General features: G+C 44.4%; 1 protein-coding gene across 2 annotated transcripts in view; it reads left to right on the forward strand.

Moving 5' to 3' along the window:
* Positions 1–19,872, forward strand: part of Tmtc4 (transmembrane O-mannosyltransferase targeting cadherins 4) — a 56,159-nt gene that overhangs the window by 25,069 nt on the left and 11,218 nt on the right. For both annotated transcript variants that reach the window (XM_032917583.1, XM_032917584.1), the window contains 9 exons: positions 5,266–5,369; positions 9,591–9,683; positions 10,072–10,236; positions 11,924–12,126; positions 13,292–13,463; positions 13,862–13,993; positions 18,388–18,467; positions 18,591–18,698; positions 18,830–18,971. In XM_032917583.1, coding sequence (XP_032773474.1) covers positions 5,266–5,369; positions 9,591–9,683; positions 10,072–10,236; positions 11,924–12,126; positions 13,292–13,463; positions 13,862–13,993; positions 18,388–18,467; positions 18,591–18,698; positions 18,830–18,971 — 1,199 coding nt within the window. The remainder of the gene's footprint in view (positions 1–5,265; positions 5,370–9,590; positions 9,684–10,071; positions 10,237–11,923; positions 12,127–13,291; positions 13,464–13,861; positions 13,994–18,387; positions 18,468–18,590; positions 18,699–18,829; positions 18,972–19,872) is intronic.

Below are 19,872 nucleotides of genomic sequence, written 5' to 3' on the forward strand. Positions count from 1 at the left end.
GGGTGTAAGTGTCCCTGTCTTCCAAAAAAAAAAAAAAAAAGAGCAGCGAGATGAATTTTAGCCTATCGAAAATACAATTTTATATGGAATCATTATAAAAATGTGAAATGCATTTTTTTTTTTTTTTGGTTCACACAGAAGTCTTCAGACTCTCGTGTGGCAGTACAGCACATCTCAGCTGGGACTAGATAAAGCCCAAGTGCTCGTTAGCGTTAATGACTCGCTTTTATACAGTAGCAGGTCTGGGGCTAGCTCTGCAGGTGAGGCTGTCAACTGGGCTAATGACTGACCATTGAAGTGTTGCCTTTGATCTGAATTGCCACTAATTTCGGTTGCTGGAGCTGAAGCAACTTCGGGCGGAGAAGTGTCTTCACCAGGCAGGTTTTTGTCCTGGGCGTGTGATGTCAGAAGCCTAAGGGACGATTGCGGTGAAGACCTGGAGACCGGAGGAGGTTTAAGTGCTTCTGTTGCTGTGATGAAGAATGGCCAGAAAGCAGCGTGGAGAGGAAAGGGTTTGTTTCAGTTTGCACTTCCACATCACAGTCTGTGGGGATCAAAAAACCGTCAGGGTAAGGTTAAGAATGAAACTGGGCTCAGCTGGATTTTATCGTAACTGGTGCTGGACCAGGGCCTCTAGAGTCTGGCCCAGGTCATTTTACTTTAGCCGTGTTTAAGCACAGCACGGTTTTGGGAAAGAGAATTTTGGTAACAACTGAGTCCCAAGTGCACAGCAGTTTAAGACATTTTTTATTGAGATACAAAGTACATTTGGCTTCTTTCACAAGAATGGGTGCTACCGACCTGGAGATAGAGCCCAAGAAGTTAGGGTCTAGGGAGCTTGCCTGAGGCAAACATGATTCCTGTGGGTGTCAGGATTGGCCTGGCCCACAAGTGGCATCGCTCCTAAGAATGGTTCAGCGTCTAAGCGTAGTGCTCAAGACTTAGGGGGAAAGGACCTGGGATAAGTCAAAATAAAAATTCTGGAAGATATGAGCGGAGCCCATCACATCAGATAGCAAAGGATCACCAGGTTATAAAACTACATGCACTCCAGGAAGAACAGCTAAGCACCTCATTCCATTGAAGAGGTAACCTGTGGGTTCAGCTTTCCTTGCTTCTCCGGTGCTTATGCGTGTGCACAAGGCCTTTTTGCTCTCTACAACCATCCATCCATCCTTGAAAGTCAGGGCAGGAGCTCCAGGCAGGAACCTGGAGGCAGGAGCTGAAGCAGAGATAATAAAAGATACTGTTCAGCCTGCTTGTCCATGCAACCCGTGACGACCAGCCCAGGAACAACGCTGTTCACAGTGAGCTGGCCTGCCTACATCCATCATCAGTCAAGACAGCACCCAAAAGACTTGCTGCCTTCAGACCAGTCTGATGGAGGCAGTCTCTCAAATAAGATCCCCTCTTCCCAGATATGTTAGGATTGTGCCAAGTTGACAAAACCCAACCTACAGGAAAGGTATACTACAACTCGGGAGTGACCCCGGGGGGTAAAGCGCGATGAAGCCAGAGGCTGCGTTTTCTGTCTTGTTTTCATGCAGCTCACTGAGTATGTCAGTCATCTTCGAAGAAGGCTGTTTTTGGATTCTAGACAAGAAGAGTGGGATGTGAGCCCTCCGTTTTCACGTGTGCATAATATTTGGCTTTGTGTTAACAGGGCGCCTCCGAGAGTTGTCTGTGTTTTAGTGGAGGAGCTGGGAATTTGTTTCCTCTTACACCCCTGTGGGGGAAATTTCATCCACATTATATTTAAGAAGAAGGCAAAGCAATTCCGTTCTCCTGAGGAGACTTAAAATGATCTGGAGATGTGCTTTTGAAGTTAAGAGTTCAGGGGGTCGCATTACGTTTAGGTGAGAAGTGTGAAGCGAGAATGATCTACAAGTCAAGTCCATAAAAATATAAGTAAAATAGAATTGGCGGTAAAGGAGGTAAAATCCGTGGAAGCTCATCGAGATCATGGACTTTGGGCCCGGCTAAGCTCACTGGGTAATAATGTCTTTTATTTGTAAGCCCTTTATATAAAGTTTTAATAATTAAAAACAAAACAAAAACAAATGTAGGTCCAGGTAATATTATGAAGCAGAATAGAACAGAATGACTGGCTTCTGTAGGACAGGGGGGCTCTGCTCAGTGGATGCAAGTATGATAGGCATGAAGTTGGAGCTCCTCATGCTAGACCTGGAATACACAGAGCCTCAAATCGGAATCCTGCTTAGGGTGGAGGCATCTGAAAATGTGATCTTTTGGTATTACCTATATATGCAATTTAAAAAAAACAATAATAAAACCTTTCTTCATTTGTTGGATAGAACCAGATAAATACAACTCTAATGGTTCTTACTGGAGAAATGCTGACTTCCAGACCCTCTGCCACCTGAACAGCTTGGAGCTAAGCCACGAAATTTAGAAAGGCAAGCTTGTGCTCAGCCTAAGGAATAATATTCCTAATGGACCAGAGCTTAAGAGCGAAATGGGTTGTTGTGAGATGTTCAGGCCTGCGCTGACATTATTCAAGTCAAGGCCAGGTGGCCCCCTGCTGGAAGCATCCTGGAAAGGGTTCTTTTCATCCACCCAGCGTGTGTTACCACTCCAGAGTCTGTTGGGTACTGCTGCTATTTGGTCAGTACAGTTCTCAGTTGCTCCTCCAAGCCAAGCAGGGTGCCAGCAATGTAGCTAAATGCAAGCTTGCTGCCAAGGGTGACATTGGCGGTTATAGAGTGTTCAAAAGCTCTGAGAAGCTTGTTAAAAGGGCATGTGGCTTGCTACTCGCCATCCTCAGGATTCCTGACTCAAGAGGCCTGGGTAGGTTGTAACTCTGCATTTTTAGCAAGATCCAAGCTCAGGCTCTGAGGTCTGAACCCTAAGGAGCATTGGTTTAGGGCAATGTCTCCCGGTTGGCATAATTCCCCTCACAAAGGTCATTTGACAGTATCTGTAACCCAGTTGCATAGAGGTGCTACTGTCTAATGAGTAGAAAGGCACCTATATTTCCTGTGACGTATAGCATTGTCTCCACAACAGAGCATGAAACAACCAAGTGTCCAATGTTGAGAAATTCTCATCTGCAGCAATAACAGAAAACCCAGTGTCTGTGATACACCAAAGAATGTCACAGAGGGTTGTGGGTTATGATTACCCACAATTCATAGTCTCCAGCTCCTCCTAACTTAATCTGAGGGGTCATTTAGGGACGCTTACCCACAGGCAATCAGACAGGCAGGCCACTTGGTGTTGTAACTGGAGTAAAGCAACTGAATTTGGAAGGGAGACTGCCTGGGAGAATGGGGGGTGTGTGGCTTCGCAGCTTAAGTGACATTTGACAGCTTTGTAAGAAGGGTAGGATTTTGCCAGAGGCATGCTAGCCCAAGGGAACAGGCAAGCCAAGCAAAGTGGGAATCTGTTGGGTTGGCTACTGTGCGTGGGTCGGAATATAGACCATAGAACCTAGAGGGGTGCCAGGTGGTCACAGGAGCAAGGCCACTAATGAAAGCCGTCCTCACAAGGGTTACCCTCAGCCCGAAGGCAGAAAGTGGTGCTGCTCCCGACTTTTTGAGCTTCCAAGAGGTTCAGCTGTCTGCAGACTTCATCACCTTGACAGGTATCTCAGCCCACATCCAGGGAGCATGAGGTTGAGATCACCTCCAGTGCACTCAAGGTACCAGTGGTTATTGGCAAGACATGAAAGACTTCCATCCTGGGGCTTTGCCAGTCAGTCCTTAATAAATCACAATGCTTATATCCAGCTAGGGTATGCATCATGCATGTGAACACACACACACACACACACACAGGCTTCTAAATGTTGGCTTCTGGATTGAGCAATTTGATAGGTATCACAGTGTACCTTAAAGACTACACTGCATGCTTGGCACATTTTATGCCAGAGTGATTTACCAGCCAACCCCCAGGACGGCTACAGTGAAGGTCCATGAACCTCATCATCTGACCTGAGGGCGTTGCAGTGGTTTGCATGCAACGTTTATCAGCTGACCTCTGGTTTCCACACCATACTGGGTGATTTTCTTTTATGGTGTTGAGTGTTTGATGTGGTTTTTGTACGTACCTATGGCTAAGAACTTGGGTCTGCAGTGAGGAATGTAACTTTCTCACCTGCTCTATTTTTTTTTCTTCACTCACTACTACAGTTACTTTCTTACAGATTTTTCCAGAGTGCGTTTTTTGCTCTCGTGGAATCTGTAACATAGTGGCAAGCCATTCCACTCTATCTCTTCCCTCTCATTTCCTAAGTTATGTTTATTACCCCTTCTTATAGATGAGGGAAGTAAACAGAAGAAGTAACTCACCAGATGCTGTGTGTTAGTAAAGACCAGCATAGCAGCAGTCAGATTTACAGTCCTTGTAGTGGTACCCAGACAGGCTAATAAGTGGTTCTCCTAAGAAGATGCAGTGCTTGTTCACTTAGATGAGGGCTGGGGGCTTCAAAGACCTGCCAGGAATGAGGGCTACCTGTGACAATGTCTCCTTCCAGCTGTTTGGCTTTGGTCACGAGATTGTATTTTTTTACTGACCACAGACAGCAATGGAAGTATACCTGCCTCCTCAGAAGGCAACTTAGTGACCATCAGCTGCCATGCCTGACCTCCCCGGTTTCTCGTCAATATCTATTTGAGTGGTATTTTCGCTTGCTGTTGATGCTAAGTCCCCATAACAGTTGTAGCCCAAACAGACTCATGGCCTCTACTTGTGCCTAGTGTGGGCAAAATGAGCCGTCCAGCAGTAGTCATGCACCCTCTGGTGGTAGGGTCAGAGCGATCACACACAGAGAGGAGCAGACCCAGCCTAAGCGCTCTGGTGTATAGGGCCCAGTCCTTACATCCCTGGCATAACGGATCGGAAGATGTGTGAACATTCTGAGCTGCTCTTCTTGGTAGCAGTGGGGACCATTGGAGTCATTCTGCAATCAGGTGGATTGTTTGCAGTCTGAGTTCTCAGCACTGCCTGTTAGAATGGTCCTATAGTGGTGGGCAGTAAGGAAGAAGGAACTTGTTTTCATGGGGACTCAGGGTTGTGGCATTTTGTAAGCAGAGCTTATTTACAACACTTCTCAATGCCTTGAGATGGGACATGTGTCCTTTATAGAGGGAATCGTCCAAGTACAGAAATGCACATTGACCTATTGGGGACCAACTTGGATTTGGTTTCAGATAGTGATTCTATGTAATGCATGTCTGGGATTTTAGTTCTTGGTGCTGGCAAGATGGAACTTATAACTTGACTTATGTGTTTGTTACTCACCAGCAGGTAACAAGGATGGAACACATTCTTCTACCTTCTGGGTATTGCTGAGTATCTTTCTGGGAGCAGTGGCCATGCTGTGCAAAGAGCAAGGAATCACCGTGCTGGTAAGACCTCAAACACAGATAGGGCCTGTCTTTTGAATTCATCCACTCCCTCCAAGAGGGGCACCATGGGCCATCCCACTCCCATGGCCTCCTCTGCTTCTGTGTGCCATCACCAGTCTGAGGTTTTAGCCTTTTGTGGGTCAGTGGTCTTGCCTGCCACAGTGTCAGCGTTTCAGATAGAGAATTGTTGGGTTCTTCTGACTATGAGTAGTGAATGGTGTGAATTGATCTTTGGGAAGTTCTTAGTGAGAGGGGCATGTTTCCTCCTTGTAGGGTGGTCCCTTAAGAATAGGTAAAAGAATGGTCCAGTTTCCTGGGACACTCTCATAGTTACCAGTCCTACATACAACAAGGAACTTTGCCAGCCTCCAGAAGCCTGTCTCTTTGTCTTACCCAAAAATGAGACATGAGATACTTTGATCCAATTAACAATGCTAGTTCAGGGCTCGTTTTTGCTTCTGTGAGTCTATAGCCTTATGCCTGCTAGGCAAGCATTGATCGCATCACTGATCTGAATCCTCAGCCCCAGGCTTCTTCAACCTTGTGCATTCACAGCCTATTTCTACCCAAGACATTTTTATACAACCCAGGGTATGTGTACTACAGGAATATAAAGATAGGCTTACAAACCAATCACTTACTGATGGTGAGTCATAAACTTATTTTAAAGCAATCCTTTGGTGTACCATAATCTTTTACCATCTATTCAATGAAGTAAATTTTGCATCCCATGAGAGGGATGTGCATATTTGCCTAACAAAATCCAATCCAGCAAAACACTTAATTTGATACTTAAATGTCTTTGAGTGATAGTAGGAAAAATTAAAAGTGTTTATCTTCCACCTTTAAACCATTATGATTCAGTGAGAGCAGAGAACTTGGTATTCAAAGAGACTGTAATTAATTCATGGCCCATAACAGGTGTTCCAGGCATTTCGTGGTGCGACAGTTGTGCACGGTGTGCCAGGAATGCATGCTCTGTGTTCACAACCCAGGCTTCTGTGGAGTTGTACAGTGAACCCTGGATGCACCTAAGATTCATGGTGTGTTTTGATTTTGAATTAATTTCTGGTTATTGTGTATTCAGAAACTTACGTTGTTAGGTTTTCACAGTGCATTATGCAGTCTCACATGGGGTCGTGACCCACAGTTTAAGAGGCCTTGACCTAGTTAGTCTAGTATTTAAAAAGGTGTGTGGGAGCCAGTGAGATAGCTCAGTAGGTAAAGGTGAAGTCTGATGATCTGAGTTTGATCCTTGGGACCCACACGATTGGAAGGACAGGACTGACTGACTAATTGACCTCTGACCTCCATACGCACACCAAGGACAACATGTTCGTCCACCCAAATAAATTTTCTAGAAGGCTCTTTCTACTTTACAATTCTGGGAATGGAAGCCTGCTTGTATGTATAGGACATGTATGGTGCTCACTGTCTTTAAATTGTGGGGAACGACATTCTGTTTGGTAAACTCTAAGTGAAACCGTGCTCATGGAGCCAATTCTCATGAGTCTGTTAATGGGAGAGAGAACCAGGCATTAAATGGCACCTCGTGTGGATGCTCCTGAGCTGTGTGTTGAGTGTATTATGCTGTGTCATGGCCTCTATGGCTAGTGCTAAAGCAGGCAGGTGAGGGCTCCCTAAGCAGGTAGGCATACCACTTCTAGGTCTGCTCTGAATAGAGACTGGGGTTGAATCTGAGAGACAGAGACACTTTAAAAAGCCCACTTCCCTCCTCCTCCCATAAAGCTTTTGTTGGCCTTGTATCATTATAGGAAAACTGTGAAACTAAGGATATAAGTTCCCCCACCCCCAACCCCAAAAAAAGGGAAGAAATGTGGTAGTTGACTAAAACTGGGAGAGAGGAACAGTCAGACACAACTCAAAGCAAAGATTCGTGGTTTTATTGAGTCCCGTCTGTAAGACAGAAGTTGGCAAGCTAGGATATGAAAAAGAATTCCTGTGTAAAGACACTTAAGTCTTAAGTTAGAGATGGCTCAGCGATTAAAACCACTTGGTTGCTGCTATGCAGACCAGGTTCAGTTCCCAGCACCTGTGTCTGGCGCCTCCAAGGGACTTTCCAAGGACACCATGCATGAGTGTGGTACATACACACACATGTAGCCAAATATTCATGCACGTGAAACAAGTAAAAAAAAATAATTAAGATACTCAAGATTCCTGAGTTAGTTTTTTATTCAGTAACTTTTGAAGTGGACATGGTGGCTCAAATCTATAATCCCTGTCCTCAGGAGACTGGGTTGGAATGATTGCACATCTGGGGCTAGCCTGGTCTACAAAGCAAGTTCCTAATTAGCCTAGGCTACAGCCTGAGTTTCTGACTTCAGTTGTTTTTCTTAACCTTGTCACTGTGGGTATTTTAATAAGTGGGCTGACTCCTGTGGCAGGCCAGTACTGTGCATTGTAGACACAGAGCAGCATCTTCCCCTGTGGCCGGTAGAAGCCAATAAGAATCCCTCATTTGTCTTACGATGCCTGCGGAGGTTGCTAGGCAGCTTTGTCATAGCTCTTCCAGTGAGGACCACTGCTCTGAAACCTGATACTAATATAAAGTGTGGCTTAAGGACCAGTAGCATCCCAGAGCTTGTTAACTCGGGGTCCCTGCCCCCTCCCCAGGTCTGCAGAATAGAACTCCCACTTAGCCAGCTTTGCGGGTCGCTCCAGAATTTATTAACATTAGAAGCACCGAAGATTAGGTTGGATTTAAATAATCTATGATGAGCATTTTGATGCTGCCTGTAACTTGGAGAAATGAGTACCAATCTTGAATTTGCCTTCAGTCTCCCTCCTCCACCCCCCAATCACTGTATTCCCCTCAGGGACAGTCCCACAGCTCCAGGCAGAGAAGTAAACAGCACGAGAAGGTAGGAACAGCAGACAAGAGAGTTCCTGCTTTCTGGAGAACAGTTCACAGTTGAGCAGAGATGGTCTTCTGTGACCCATGTATGATGCGTGTCACATTAGTGAATAAAATCAGGATTCTTTGAAATGTTTAACCCGGCAGTGGCCTGTGAATTGGATAATTAGTGACTCCTAGCATTTGTGGGAGAGAGTTAAGCAGGGGTGTCATCCTTGCTCTGAAAACCACAAATTACCACTGGCTTCTGATGTTTTCTGATCTTCTTTGCTACAGAACCCCATATTAAAAGAGCCCAGTCACATAGGGACAGCTTTCGCCAGATACACTGTGGATGTTCAGGCTCCTTTATGCAGACTGGGCAGGGATCCCAGTAGATGACAGTGCCTACCAAAGTGACATTTACAGAAAGCCATCCACAAAGTAAAGACTAGATCCAAGGTGTAACTATACCTTGAAAAGCTGTCAAAGCAGCCTGACGACTGTTACCGTGGGCATAGGAGCTGTTAGTGTAGGTGGGGCCACAATTTACCTCAGGTCATTGTTGTTCGGCTAACTGGAGCAGGCAGTTCTGCATGGTGTCTGAAGAGGCTTGCTTGTACAACATGAGAATCTTTTATGTGCTATGTCCAGAGTTACCCTAGACAGCGGTGTCACAGCTGGCAGTAAGGGGACACAAAGAGAAGAGAGTCCAGCTTTTAAACTGAAGTTCCAGAAGAGTCTTCACTTCTCCCCACGTTCCGTACCCCACCCACCTGACCTGACCTGACCTAACCTGACCTCGGAATCTCTCTGTAGCTCACACTTGAGGATAGATTCCAGCGGTGTGTCCAGCGAGCAGAAAACACCAGTGAACAATCAGGGCTCTGAGAGATCCTGGCCTCCTCCAGAGAGAGAGAGACATATGTCTGCACCATTCACCAGCCTCAGTCAGCCCACTGGAGTTTATTTATGTACAGGACTGGTTTGGCAGGACTGATGGCCGTCTTTCTCTTGTTATGTTTAATCATTGCCCAGGAGTATGACCTCTCTGTTTCAGTTATAGACAGGAGGTGGGGGGAAAGACAGATTTCTGGGGAGCTTTCCAGAGTTTGGCTATCCTCAGTCTTATGGTGCTCCTAAATGTAGGCCGCAGGATCATTACTGCTAGGGACTCACTAGGTTATCGGTGGTGGAGTCCCACTGTGGATTGAGTTCATCTAAACATGTGGCTGCTCTTCCTAACCTGGGAGTTTGTCCACAGTCAACTTCAAATTTCTGGTCTAGGTTAAATAATGAAAATGTGGCTAATTTCTGTCAGGGCCAGGCTCTCTCCAGTCTTACTGTGAGTCTTCGATTCTTAGGGCTTGAATGCTGTGTTCGATGTCCTGGTGATAGGCAGACTTGACGTTCTGGTAGCTGTCCGGAAAGTCCTGCGTAAGGACAAGTCACTAGAGGTGAGTAAAATACTTTATCGGGAGCCTAGACATGAAAAATGTCAGGTAGCAGTTGATTTAAAATGCTGTTTTCCAAGTATTTTTCTGTGATTTCAATTCTAAGGTAGGCAACTTTTTAGTGCACTGTGTCAAAATGGTTGAGGTAGAATACATGGGCTTGGTATATTTACTTCATTTGCAGTGCTAGGAATTAAATCCAGGGCCTCCTTCTACTTTTTATTTTGAACTAGTCTTACAAAGTTGCCCAGGCTGGACTTGAATTCTGCATAGCCCCCAGGCAGTCTGTATGGACCAAGATGGCCACCCCTTTGTCTCAGCCTCCTAAGTACTTAATGCTATGCTTAAGTTGAAAACCTTCAACAGCAGGAACTTTGTGGTGTCCTTTCAGAGCACCGGCATGCTCAAGAATGGAGGCCTCCTCTTCCGAATGGCCCTGCTCACCATTGGAGGCTCCACTATGCTTTATATACGCTGGAAAATCATGGGAACAGGCCCACCGGCATTTACTGAGGTGGACAACCCAGCATCCTTTGCTGACAGTGTGTTGGTCAGGGTAAGTATTGAGCCTGGATTTCTTTTCAGTTATCTTCTTTACCCAACTATAGATTAACAGTTCTCAACCTTTGAGTCATGATCCTCTTTGGGGTCAAATGACACTTTTATAGGGGTGTTGTCTTAGGGTCTTATTGCTGTGAATGGACACCATGACCAATGTAAGTTTTATAAGGGACAACATTTAATTGGGGCTGGCTTACAGGTTTAGAGGTTCAGTCCATTATCATCAAGGCAGGAACATGGCAGCATCACAGCATCCAGGCAGGCGTGGTGCAGGAGCAGCTGAGTTCTACATCTTCACCCAAAGGAAGCCAGGAACAGACTGACCATCCTCAGGCAGCTAGGAGGAGGGTCTCCAAGCCCACCCCACAGTGACACACTTCCTCCAACAAGGCCACACCTTCTAATAGTGCCACTCCCTGGGCCAAACCATATGCAAACCATCACAGGTATCTATCCTAAGACAGTTGGGAAACATATTTGCATTTCGATTCATAACTAGCAAAAGTACGGTCATGAAGTAGCAATGAATTATTTTATTCATTTTATGGATGGGGTTTACCACAACCTGAAGGAACTGTATTAAAGGGTTATAGAATTAGGAAGGCTGAGATCCACCCCATCTTCTCCATTTTCATCCTCACCACCACCACCACATCCACAAGTCCCTAATAAGTGGATACATCCATGTTTCGCTGTTGTCAAGGTTCCTCTGTAATAAAGCCAACTTTTTATTATGCTATAGGAAGGGTGTGGGTTGGTTTTTCATGTAGTTATTTCTTGGTGTCCATGGGAAATTAGTTCCAGGAGTCCTCCAACCCCAATCCTAAAATCCCGGGGTGTTGGAGTCTCGCTGATAAGCCAGGAGTGTTTATGTTTAACCCGTTCACATCTCCCCTACCTCAAAGCTGTCTCCAGCCTCCACACTGCATGGAACACGGTGCCTGCTCTTTATTGTGTGATTAAGGGAGGCGCTCACCCCTCAGCAAGTTCAAGCTTTGGGTGTTGGAACTTTCTGGAATTTTCCTTTTACAAATATTTTCAGTATATGGTTAAATTCTACGTTTGTTGAATCTGTGGATTCAGGCCCACAGAGAGAGGTCCAACATAATTCCTTTCATGAAAAGAAGAAAAAGAGGCCCCCTTTATTACGACGTCCATTTTACTGACGTGCTCTCTGACCCCATTTTGGTTGCTGCTGGGGGCCAGGACGTCACTGGATTAAGACTAATGTAGTAGCACAATGCAGTCATCAGAGTTTTGTTTTCTAAGGATAAGGATCTCAAGCCGCAGATCCTTAGCCGTGCACTTTACAGAGAGAATCGAGAGGATACTCAGAGCTGAGCTCCATTTTAAAGCATTAGGTGCACTGGGCCCTACACTGACCACGTCAGAGGCATTGAGTAATCCTATGTAAATGAACCATATCCTGGCCAGAAATATAACCAACACCTGCATTGACTGGCCCACTGGCTTGGCTGTATCTTTAATGTACTAAAATCTGGATGCATTTAATAAATTACAGATTACAGCCCTATGCTCAGAATACAAATAGGCAGTATTTTATTTTTACACAACCGCTTCCTGGAACAGAAGCTGATGAATGCCTGGGAAGTGAAGTTAGGATATGTGTGTTCTTTCAAGTTCAGCATCAAGTAAGTGTTTGTTTTTCTTTTGACTGACAGGCCATAAACTATAATTACTACTATTCATTGAATGCCTGGCTGCTGCTGTGTCCCTGGTGGCTGTGTTTTGATTGGTCAATGGGCTGCATCCCTCTCATTAAGTCAGTTGGTGACTGGAGGGTAATTGCTCTAGCAGCACTTTGGCTCTGCCTAATTGGCCTAATATTCCAAGCCCTGTGCTCTGAGGATAGCTGCAAGAGAAGGTAAGAGGCAGCATGGAGCTTTAACTTCCTCAGAAGCATTTTGCTAAATTCAGCGCCTATCACTTTTTAACAACTCTCCGTATAGGATACCCAAGGATATTTGTTCTGAATTTATGGCAGCAACAAGGTGGGAATCAAGGTGAAGGGGAGGGAAGTTGGAGTAGCAGTAGGCATGGCTACCATGGGCCACTCCCACCCTCCTAAGTAGCACTTGGAGGCCTCGCTGTAGGAGGTAAAATGTAATTTATGGTCAGAACAGGGAGTATAATTGACAAGTGTTGGGCCCATTATTTCACAGCTCTCCTTCAAAGAAGCCTTTCCAGATTCTATGATGGTCCGTTCTATTGTCCTGTTTAAAATATATTGCTGCCCCAAAGACATACTACACTTTTTCAACAGATAAAAAGATCCTTTGCAAAGGGTTATTGAGAAAATAATTGGAGAAAACAAACATGTTCTAGGAAAATGAAAACTGCTCAAGACGGTTTCCACAAAGCCTAAGTGCAGGTGATGTTAAGTAAATAATTTCTCAAAATGAATGAATGCTTTCTTTTGCTTACCCCTGTGCTTAAATTATGTTTCTAAAGAATAACAAACTTCAGTCCTAATCAGTTCATTTATTAATGCGAAATAGAATTTAAAACAAAATTATTGTGATGCAGCTGGCCCCAGAAGGAACCACCAAATGTGACCTCACTGCTTCATTTACACCATGACATCATTAGAGAGTTAGAGAGGTGGATGTTACACATGAGTTTCACCACAAAGTGTGTCTGTGCTTAACTGGTCGAGACATAGTAACAAAAGATAGTTTCCTTTAAACTTACAAAGTATCGTCCCTATTAGACAAGTAGGGGGGAGGGTCCATTAAAAACCACGTGGAGTTGTTTGGGAAGAGTGTTCACCAATCAAGGAACAGATTGAATGTAATCTTTTGACTTTACTGACACAAACATGGTTTGGATGGTTTTCCTATGTGCTGGCTGCTAAGTACTTTGCTGTGCACTGCCAGCTAATTCCCGTCTACCGACGACTTCATCTGTGCTAAATATCTCTTCTAAGTCAATGCAAGAAACAAAGATCAGTCTTTATTGTTATGTCAAGTAAGGTGATTTCTTGAGAAGTCTCTAAAGAGCCAACTATGTAAATACTTTTCGTCTTCCAGAATCCTCACTCTGGGTTTGGGATTTCTCGTGATCCCCTTTCTTCCTGCAAGCAACTTGTTTTTCCGAGTGGGCTTTGTGGTCGCAGAGCGTGTCCTCTACCTCCCCAGCGCTGGGTACTGCATGCTGCTGACCTTTGGATTTGGAGCTCTAAGCAGACACACTAAGAAAAAGGTACCATAGGGCCGGGGCAATGATTCAGTGGGTAAAGCTGTGCAAGTGGACTGAGTTCAAACCTCAGCACCGAGGTAAACCGCCTGGCACGGCTTTGCATGTATATAACCCCCAAGCTTGAGAGCTACAAGTTAAGGAGAACCTGGAAACTCACTGTCCTGCCAGCCTGGCAGAGATAACCAGTGCCAGCCTCAAGAAGTAAAGTCTACAGTGAGGATGGAGGACACGTGCCATCCTCCTGTGGCCTCTACATGGGCACAGGTGGGTGCTTACATCTGTGCACTCATGGGCATGCACCACACATAGGTACACACCAAAAAGAAAAACCCAGAATGCTACCTCAGAGAACCATAAGCACCACGTGTGGCACACTAATGACCTCTGCCAACTCTATTCAGAAACCGGTCGCCGCCATCATCCTGGGCATCCTTCTCATCAATGCACTGAGATGTGTGATTCGCAGTGGCGAGTGGCGGAGTGAAGACCGGCTCTTTCGAAGCGCCCTGTCTGTGTGTCCCCTCAATGCTAAGGTACCTCGCCCTCTAGATTCACTTCATTGGATAAGAACGTGCGATTGTGGATCAGTAACCAGTGTTAAGACCATTATCAAGTACTTGGGGAGGGATATTTTTTTTTCCCAATGAGTTAGTTGATTCTTACACTTAGCTAAAAGAAATTATTTAAATTAAAAAAGTGATCATTAAAACCAAACAGTATCATCAGATTAATTTAAACTGTGCCATCCTCCAGTTGCTAGTGACACTCCACTTTGAAGACACTGGGAGTTGGGGATGATTCATCTCCAGGCTGGGGATAGGTAGAGCTTCCACCGTAATCTTTTGGAGCATACCTTTCAGAATCTACGCTCTGGTGATAGAAGGAACTGACCTCATCCAGGCTATAATGTGAAGGTGGGAACACCTATGGATAGACTTGGGGATTAGAAGTTGAATGCCACACAAAAGTGTACACGTACAGTACCCTGAGTTCTGTGCTTGGTGATGCCTCTTACAGATTAGATACGGACGGGCGTATGTGCTTTAAAACTGGCGGTGGTTTTGTTGGAGAGATCTAGTAGGGATTTATCTCACTTGTACTTTTGGTTAAATCTAAGCTTCCACTTACCACCTATGCAAACTCCCAGTGTTCTTTTTTGTAAGAAATAATGCCTGCCTGCTAGGCTTCTTGACCATAACACGGCAGTCAGCACATAGGAGGTGCTTGGGAGATGCTAACATTTTAGGTTTCTGTGTTTATTTGGCTTCACCAAACAGTCAGAAGAGGATTCTATTTGCTGAGGTTGGGCCAAGACGTGAGGGTAGAAGTCTCCGGTTATCAATTATTGATACTCCAGTCTTGGCACAGCTGGTTGGAATGGCGTAGAGTGTGTGAATAGGAAGGATCCTTCTGGAGGGAAAGAGCTTTCCAAGGTGTTCTACATTCCATATTTAAGGAAAGCAACGTCAGACTTGTATAAATAAAACTAACAAGCGCATGCCATCTCACTGCGACCCCAGAGTGAAGACAAGTCTGTACAAGCTGTGACCACGTGTCTGTCCTGGTGTGTTCGTGTTCATACTTTTTGGTCGAAACATTTCATTCATGTTTTACAGTTAAGATGCCTTAGGAAAAGTGATTTGATTTGCTTCAAGCTTTTATCTTGGTTTTGCTGACCAATCACTACCGTCTTTTGTAAATTAACTGTAGGAGCAGTGACATTTCACACATAAGATTTCCCTTTATATTTACTTTCCTGTCTGGACAGCACTAATTGCCCTCCCTATTTATACATTTCCGCACCATGAGGAACTCCAGGCGCTACCCAAGGTGTTATAATTAATCCTGTTATCCGTCTGCTAAGGACTTAGCTTTCTTTATTTTTACCAGACAGGAGAAACTGAGGCATAGGAAGGGGAAGCTGGTACTATTTAGGTTAGTAATTTGGGTGGCTTGGTAGAGATCCAACATGGTGTTTTGCGTGGAGTATACCTGCTGTCTTAGCCTGGAAAATCTTCTCAGCATGTGAATGCAACCCTAATAGACTAGAAAATACATGGTACACGCATGGGCATCACTAGGTCATGAGCATGCATGTTTCTCTTTTTAACTCGGGGTGCAAGTAAAGGCCTCAAGTGCCGTGATAATCATTCTTTCTCCAGAGCTCTTCCCAATGATGCCGTTTAATGTGAGCGTGATAGAGTTTCTGTTTGTCTTAAATATTTCTCTATACACTGAAGTGTCCAATTGTCTTCCTCCTTCTTCTCAAAAAGCTGTGTTGATCTCAGTTCCTCCCTTTGAAAACTGCCACGTTCTTTAGACCCCTCTCCTCGGGATTTGTTTTCTGCTCTGGTCTCCACTCTGAATATTACAGTTGGCATCTGGCTATTGTTCAGACCCAGATATATAAACTGAGAATCTCTTTTCTTTCTTTCTTTCTTTCTTTCTTTCTTTCTTTCTTTCTTTCTTTCTTTTTTTTTTGAAAGATTGAGGTATCAGTGTAGGTAGTGCTGATCCTTGGCCTACATTGGAATTACCCACAGTGCCTTGCATGTGGTAAGTGCCTAATATTAGTTATTGAATTGGACCAAATGGAAATTGTGTTCATCAAGCCTGCTGTGTGAGAGATTCCAAGTACTGAATTTATTGGCAGTTATTTTAGATTTTAAGGCTTAGACATATGTTATATTTAATGTCAACCCCATGATACAGTTCTAAGTTAACAAAGAAACGCTCATATAGCACTTCAAGGTATCCCCTGAAGGATGAACATGAATCTTCATGCGTTTAAACACTGTAGGTTCAGAACTCTTCAACTTCGACAGAATATTTGGGACTTTTAATGTTATTAAAAGTGCCTTTCATCATGGGTACTTTTATTTGTTTCCTACGTGTTTGTCACTTGGTAGCAGTGGCTGTTTTAATCTGGCTTCATTGTCCTAGCCTGTGATGTACAAAGGCTGGAGGGAAAGTTGGGTAAACGGGCTCTTTCTGACTTATGAACCATAGAATAAAGATCCCCCATTCTCTAACCACTACTAGAAGCAGCTTGTTTTCTGAATCATTCGGCCCAATCTAGGCAGCTGTTTTCTTTTCACAGAATTCTCTGTCCCATCCGTAGAGAGACAGAGCCTTCCTAATTTTGGAATGCCTTCTAAGCCTGAATCGTATTTCTAACTCATTCCATTTAAATAACTGCCGTCCGGCTTCTCACAGTGGTCTGTCCTCTCCCTGGACCCTGGCCATGCTGCAGAGGGCAGCTGAACCCTGGCATCCTGAGTTATCTGGTAGAACCCTGGCCATGCTGCAGAGGGCAGCTGAACTCTCTCTAGTTTACAAAGAGAACAAAATTACCCCAAACAAAGGAAAACAGCAGGAGCCCGTGGGCTGAAGAGGCCGGGGTCCATACACACAGACATCTGAGTAGAAGCTGTATCTGTGCTCTGGGGACCTGGAAAACATCCTCCTGTATGGTTCCCTCTGGCTTTTCATTCTTTGGTGCATGGAATGGTGTGATCTTTACAAATACTGCAGGCTGCTCTGGCAATAGTGTCTACCAAACCACTGCGAATGAATGCATAGTATTATGGTCCAGGAAGTTTCTGTACCACTGTGCACACGCATACACACGCACACACACACACACACAACACACACACACAACACACACACTACACACACACACAACGCACATATATATATATACACATATATATACCATACACACACACACACAACACACACTACACACACACACACTACACACACACACATACACTATACACACACACACACACACAGATACACACACACACACACACACACACACACACACACACACACACAACACATATAACACATACATATACACCACACACACACAATACACACATACAACACACACATACACACACACTGTCTGTCTATCTTCTCATTGTGTCCTTGTATGGTCATTCCTGCCTACAGTCTTCATTTCTGTCTGATTCTAGTCAGATTGGATGGGATCCCTGTGTGACCTCACTTCTGAAGAAAGATCTGTGATATCCCCTTCCGGGATTACTTCTGGCATTTATGGTTACTCATGGTTCTGGGAAGAACTTTTGATCATCAATAGAGACCTCTGATGACGTTTCTCAAGGCCATGGCTTTCTGCTTTTCTGATCTTAGTCCAGGTCCCTGCTGCTGCTGCTTTCTCCTCTTTTTTCCTTCTTCCTCTTCTATCTCCTCCTTTCTCCTCCTTCCTCTTTTTTTCTTCCTCATTCTCTTTCTCCTCCTTCTCTTCTCCCTCCTCTTTCTCCTTCTATTTTAATGGTGTTTTTGAGATAAGGTCTCAAGTAGCCCTGACTGGCTTTGAACTTTGTATGAGGCCAAAGATGGCCTTAATCTGATCCTTCTGCCTCTACTCACCAAGTGTCAGGACCACATGCATGTACTATCACACCTGACATTTCTCGTAATATATTCTGAGCCCATGCATAACTGAGAGGCTCTGTATCGGCCTCCCAGGTGTCCTCACTCTAAGGTGTTCAAAAATTCCTCATTGATTTGCCACCTTGAGTCCTGTTTCTTTCATTGTCTTTACAAATGGTTTGTTTACTCATATCATGTTCTCTTTCATTCTTAGTAGACACAGGACTCCCATCATGTAAGTTAACCTTTTTAAGACCAACAAGATGGGTCAGTTCAATTCCCAGCACCCATATGGCAGCTCACGACTGCTTATGACCTCCCTGATCATTCTCGCAACTTTTTACGTAGGCCTGTAACCCTTCCACCCTCCCTCCAGCAGGGCTTTATAATTCTGGTCAGTGATGTATTTATATTTTAATTCCTTCCCCTCTGTCTTCAGTTAGAAGATGCGATAGACGACCGACTTTGAACAGAGAAGTCTATGTGCTGATGGCCAAATTGTCACCTGTGTTTTCAGGTTCACTACAACATTGGCAAAAACCTGGCTGATCAAGGCAACCAAACAGCGGCCATCAAATATTACCGGGAAGCAGTCAGGTACGCAGGTGTATGCTTGGACCTTCACTTTCTGAAATGCCTCTCTGTCTTGGCTGATTGCTAAGTGTTAGCTGAAAGCACTTGAACAGTGGCAGGCTGTGTGACTTTTCTCTCCATTTCCAGACTAAATCCCAAGTACGTTCATGCCATGAATAACCTCGGGAATATCTTAAAGGAAAGGAATGAGCTCCAGGAGGCTGAAGAGCTGCTGTCGTTGGCTGTCCAAATACAGTAAGCATCTTCTTTCCTTTCCTTAACATTCTGCCAGGAACAAAGAGTGAAATCTCTGGATTGGGCAGTCATCTAATCCCCTCGTTCTTGTTTATCTTTTGTAAAAAAAAAAAAAAAAAATGTTTTTCCAGGCCAGACTTTGCAGCCGCATGGATGAATTTGGGCATAGTTCAGAACAGCCTGAAACGGTTTGAGGAGGCAGAGCAAAGCTACCGCACAGCAATTAAGCACAGGCGGAAATACCCAGACTGCTACTACAACCTCGGGCGGCTGGTAAGGGTGGGCGGCCCCAGTTTCCCATCACCTAAACCAGAATGACCTTCTTAAACCCATCCAGCACTCACCACGTTATAAAGTCCTCTATATGTGTTTATCTCACTTGGAAGTCGTATTTGTTTTCCTTGTGTACACTGCTGATGTTCTCATTAATGAGCCATCCAAACCGAATGAGTCCAGTTTTACATAACCACCAAGGCAGTAGATGAAATGAAATTCTGTACATCCCCTTCTGCCCTGGAAAACATGCTCCAAGGATCTGCTTCCTGACAAACATTGTCTTTTGTTTTTAAAACATGAATTCAATGGAAACTAAGATTCAAAAACAAACCTGTAACTGATTTTCTGAGATTCCTTGTTCTCTTTCCCCCAAGGGAGCAGATCTCTTCCTTTGCAAGGGGACATCCTCCCCAAAAGGACGGCTTCGGGAGTAGAGTGTTTATCTGATAGGGCCTTACTGAATGGACTTAATGGGCATAGAAACTAAGGTGTTTGAATTGTTCTGTATTTCTGGTTCTTGACCAAATGTTTAGGGTGATCTGATTGCTCTTAATTATCCCGACAAAGAAAATAATGAAGCACAAACAGCATAATTCTTTCAATAGGAGTCAATAGATTGACTGGTGAAGTTGATAAGGGCAATACTTTTGATCTGTCTGAGCCAAAGTGGACTGTGCACACAGGGATGGGACATTTAAAGAGTGTGTAGCTTCACAAGTAGGTAGCACCCACAGGTTAAAAAAAAAATGTTTCTTATCCTTATTTGAAATACCTGAAGCATCTTTGTTTTGTGCATTCACTTCATCTCTTATTTGATAATTCAGAAGTTCCATACAGCATTTGTGTTTTTATAAAAAAAAAAAAAAATGAGAAATGTCCCCCAGCATGGCCCTACCTC

The sequence above is a fragment of the Rattus rattus genome, chromosome 12 (genome assembly GCF_011064425.1).
Source record: "Rattus rattus isolate New Zealand chromosome 12, Rrattus_CSIRO_v1, whole genome shotgun sequence".
NCBI lineage: Eukaryota > Metazoa > Chordata > Mammalia > Rodentia > Muridae > Rattus > Rattus rattus.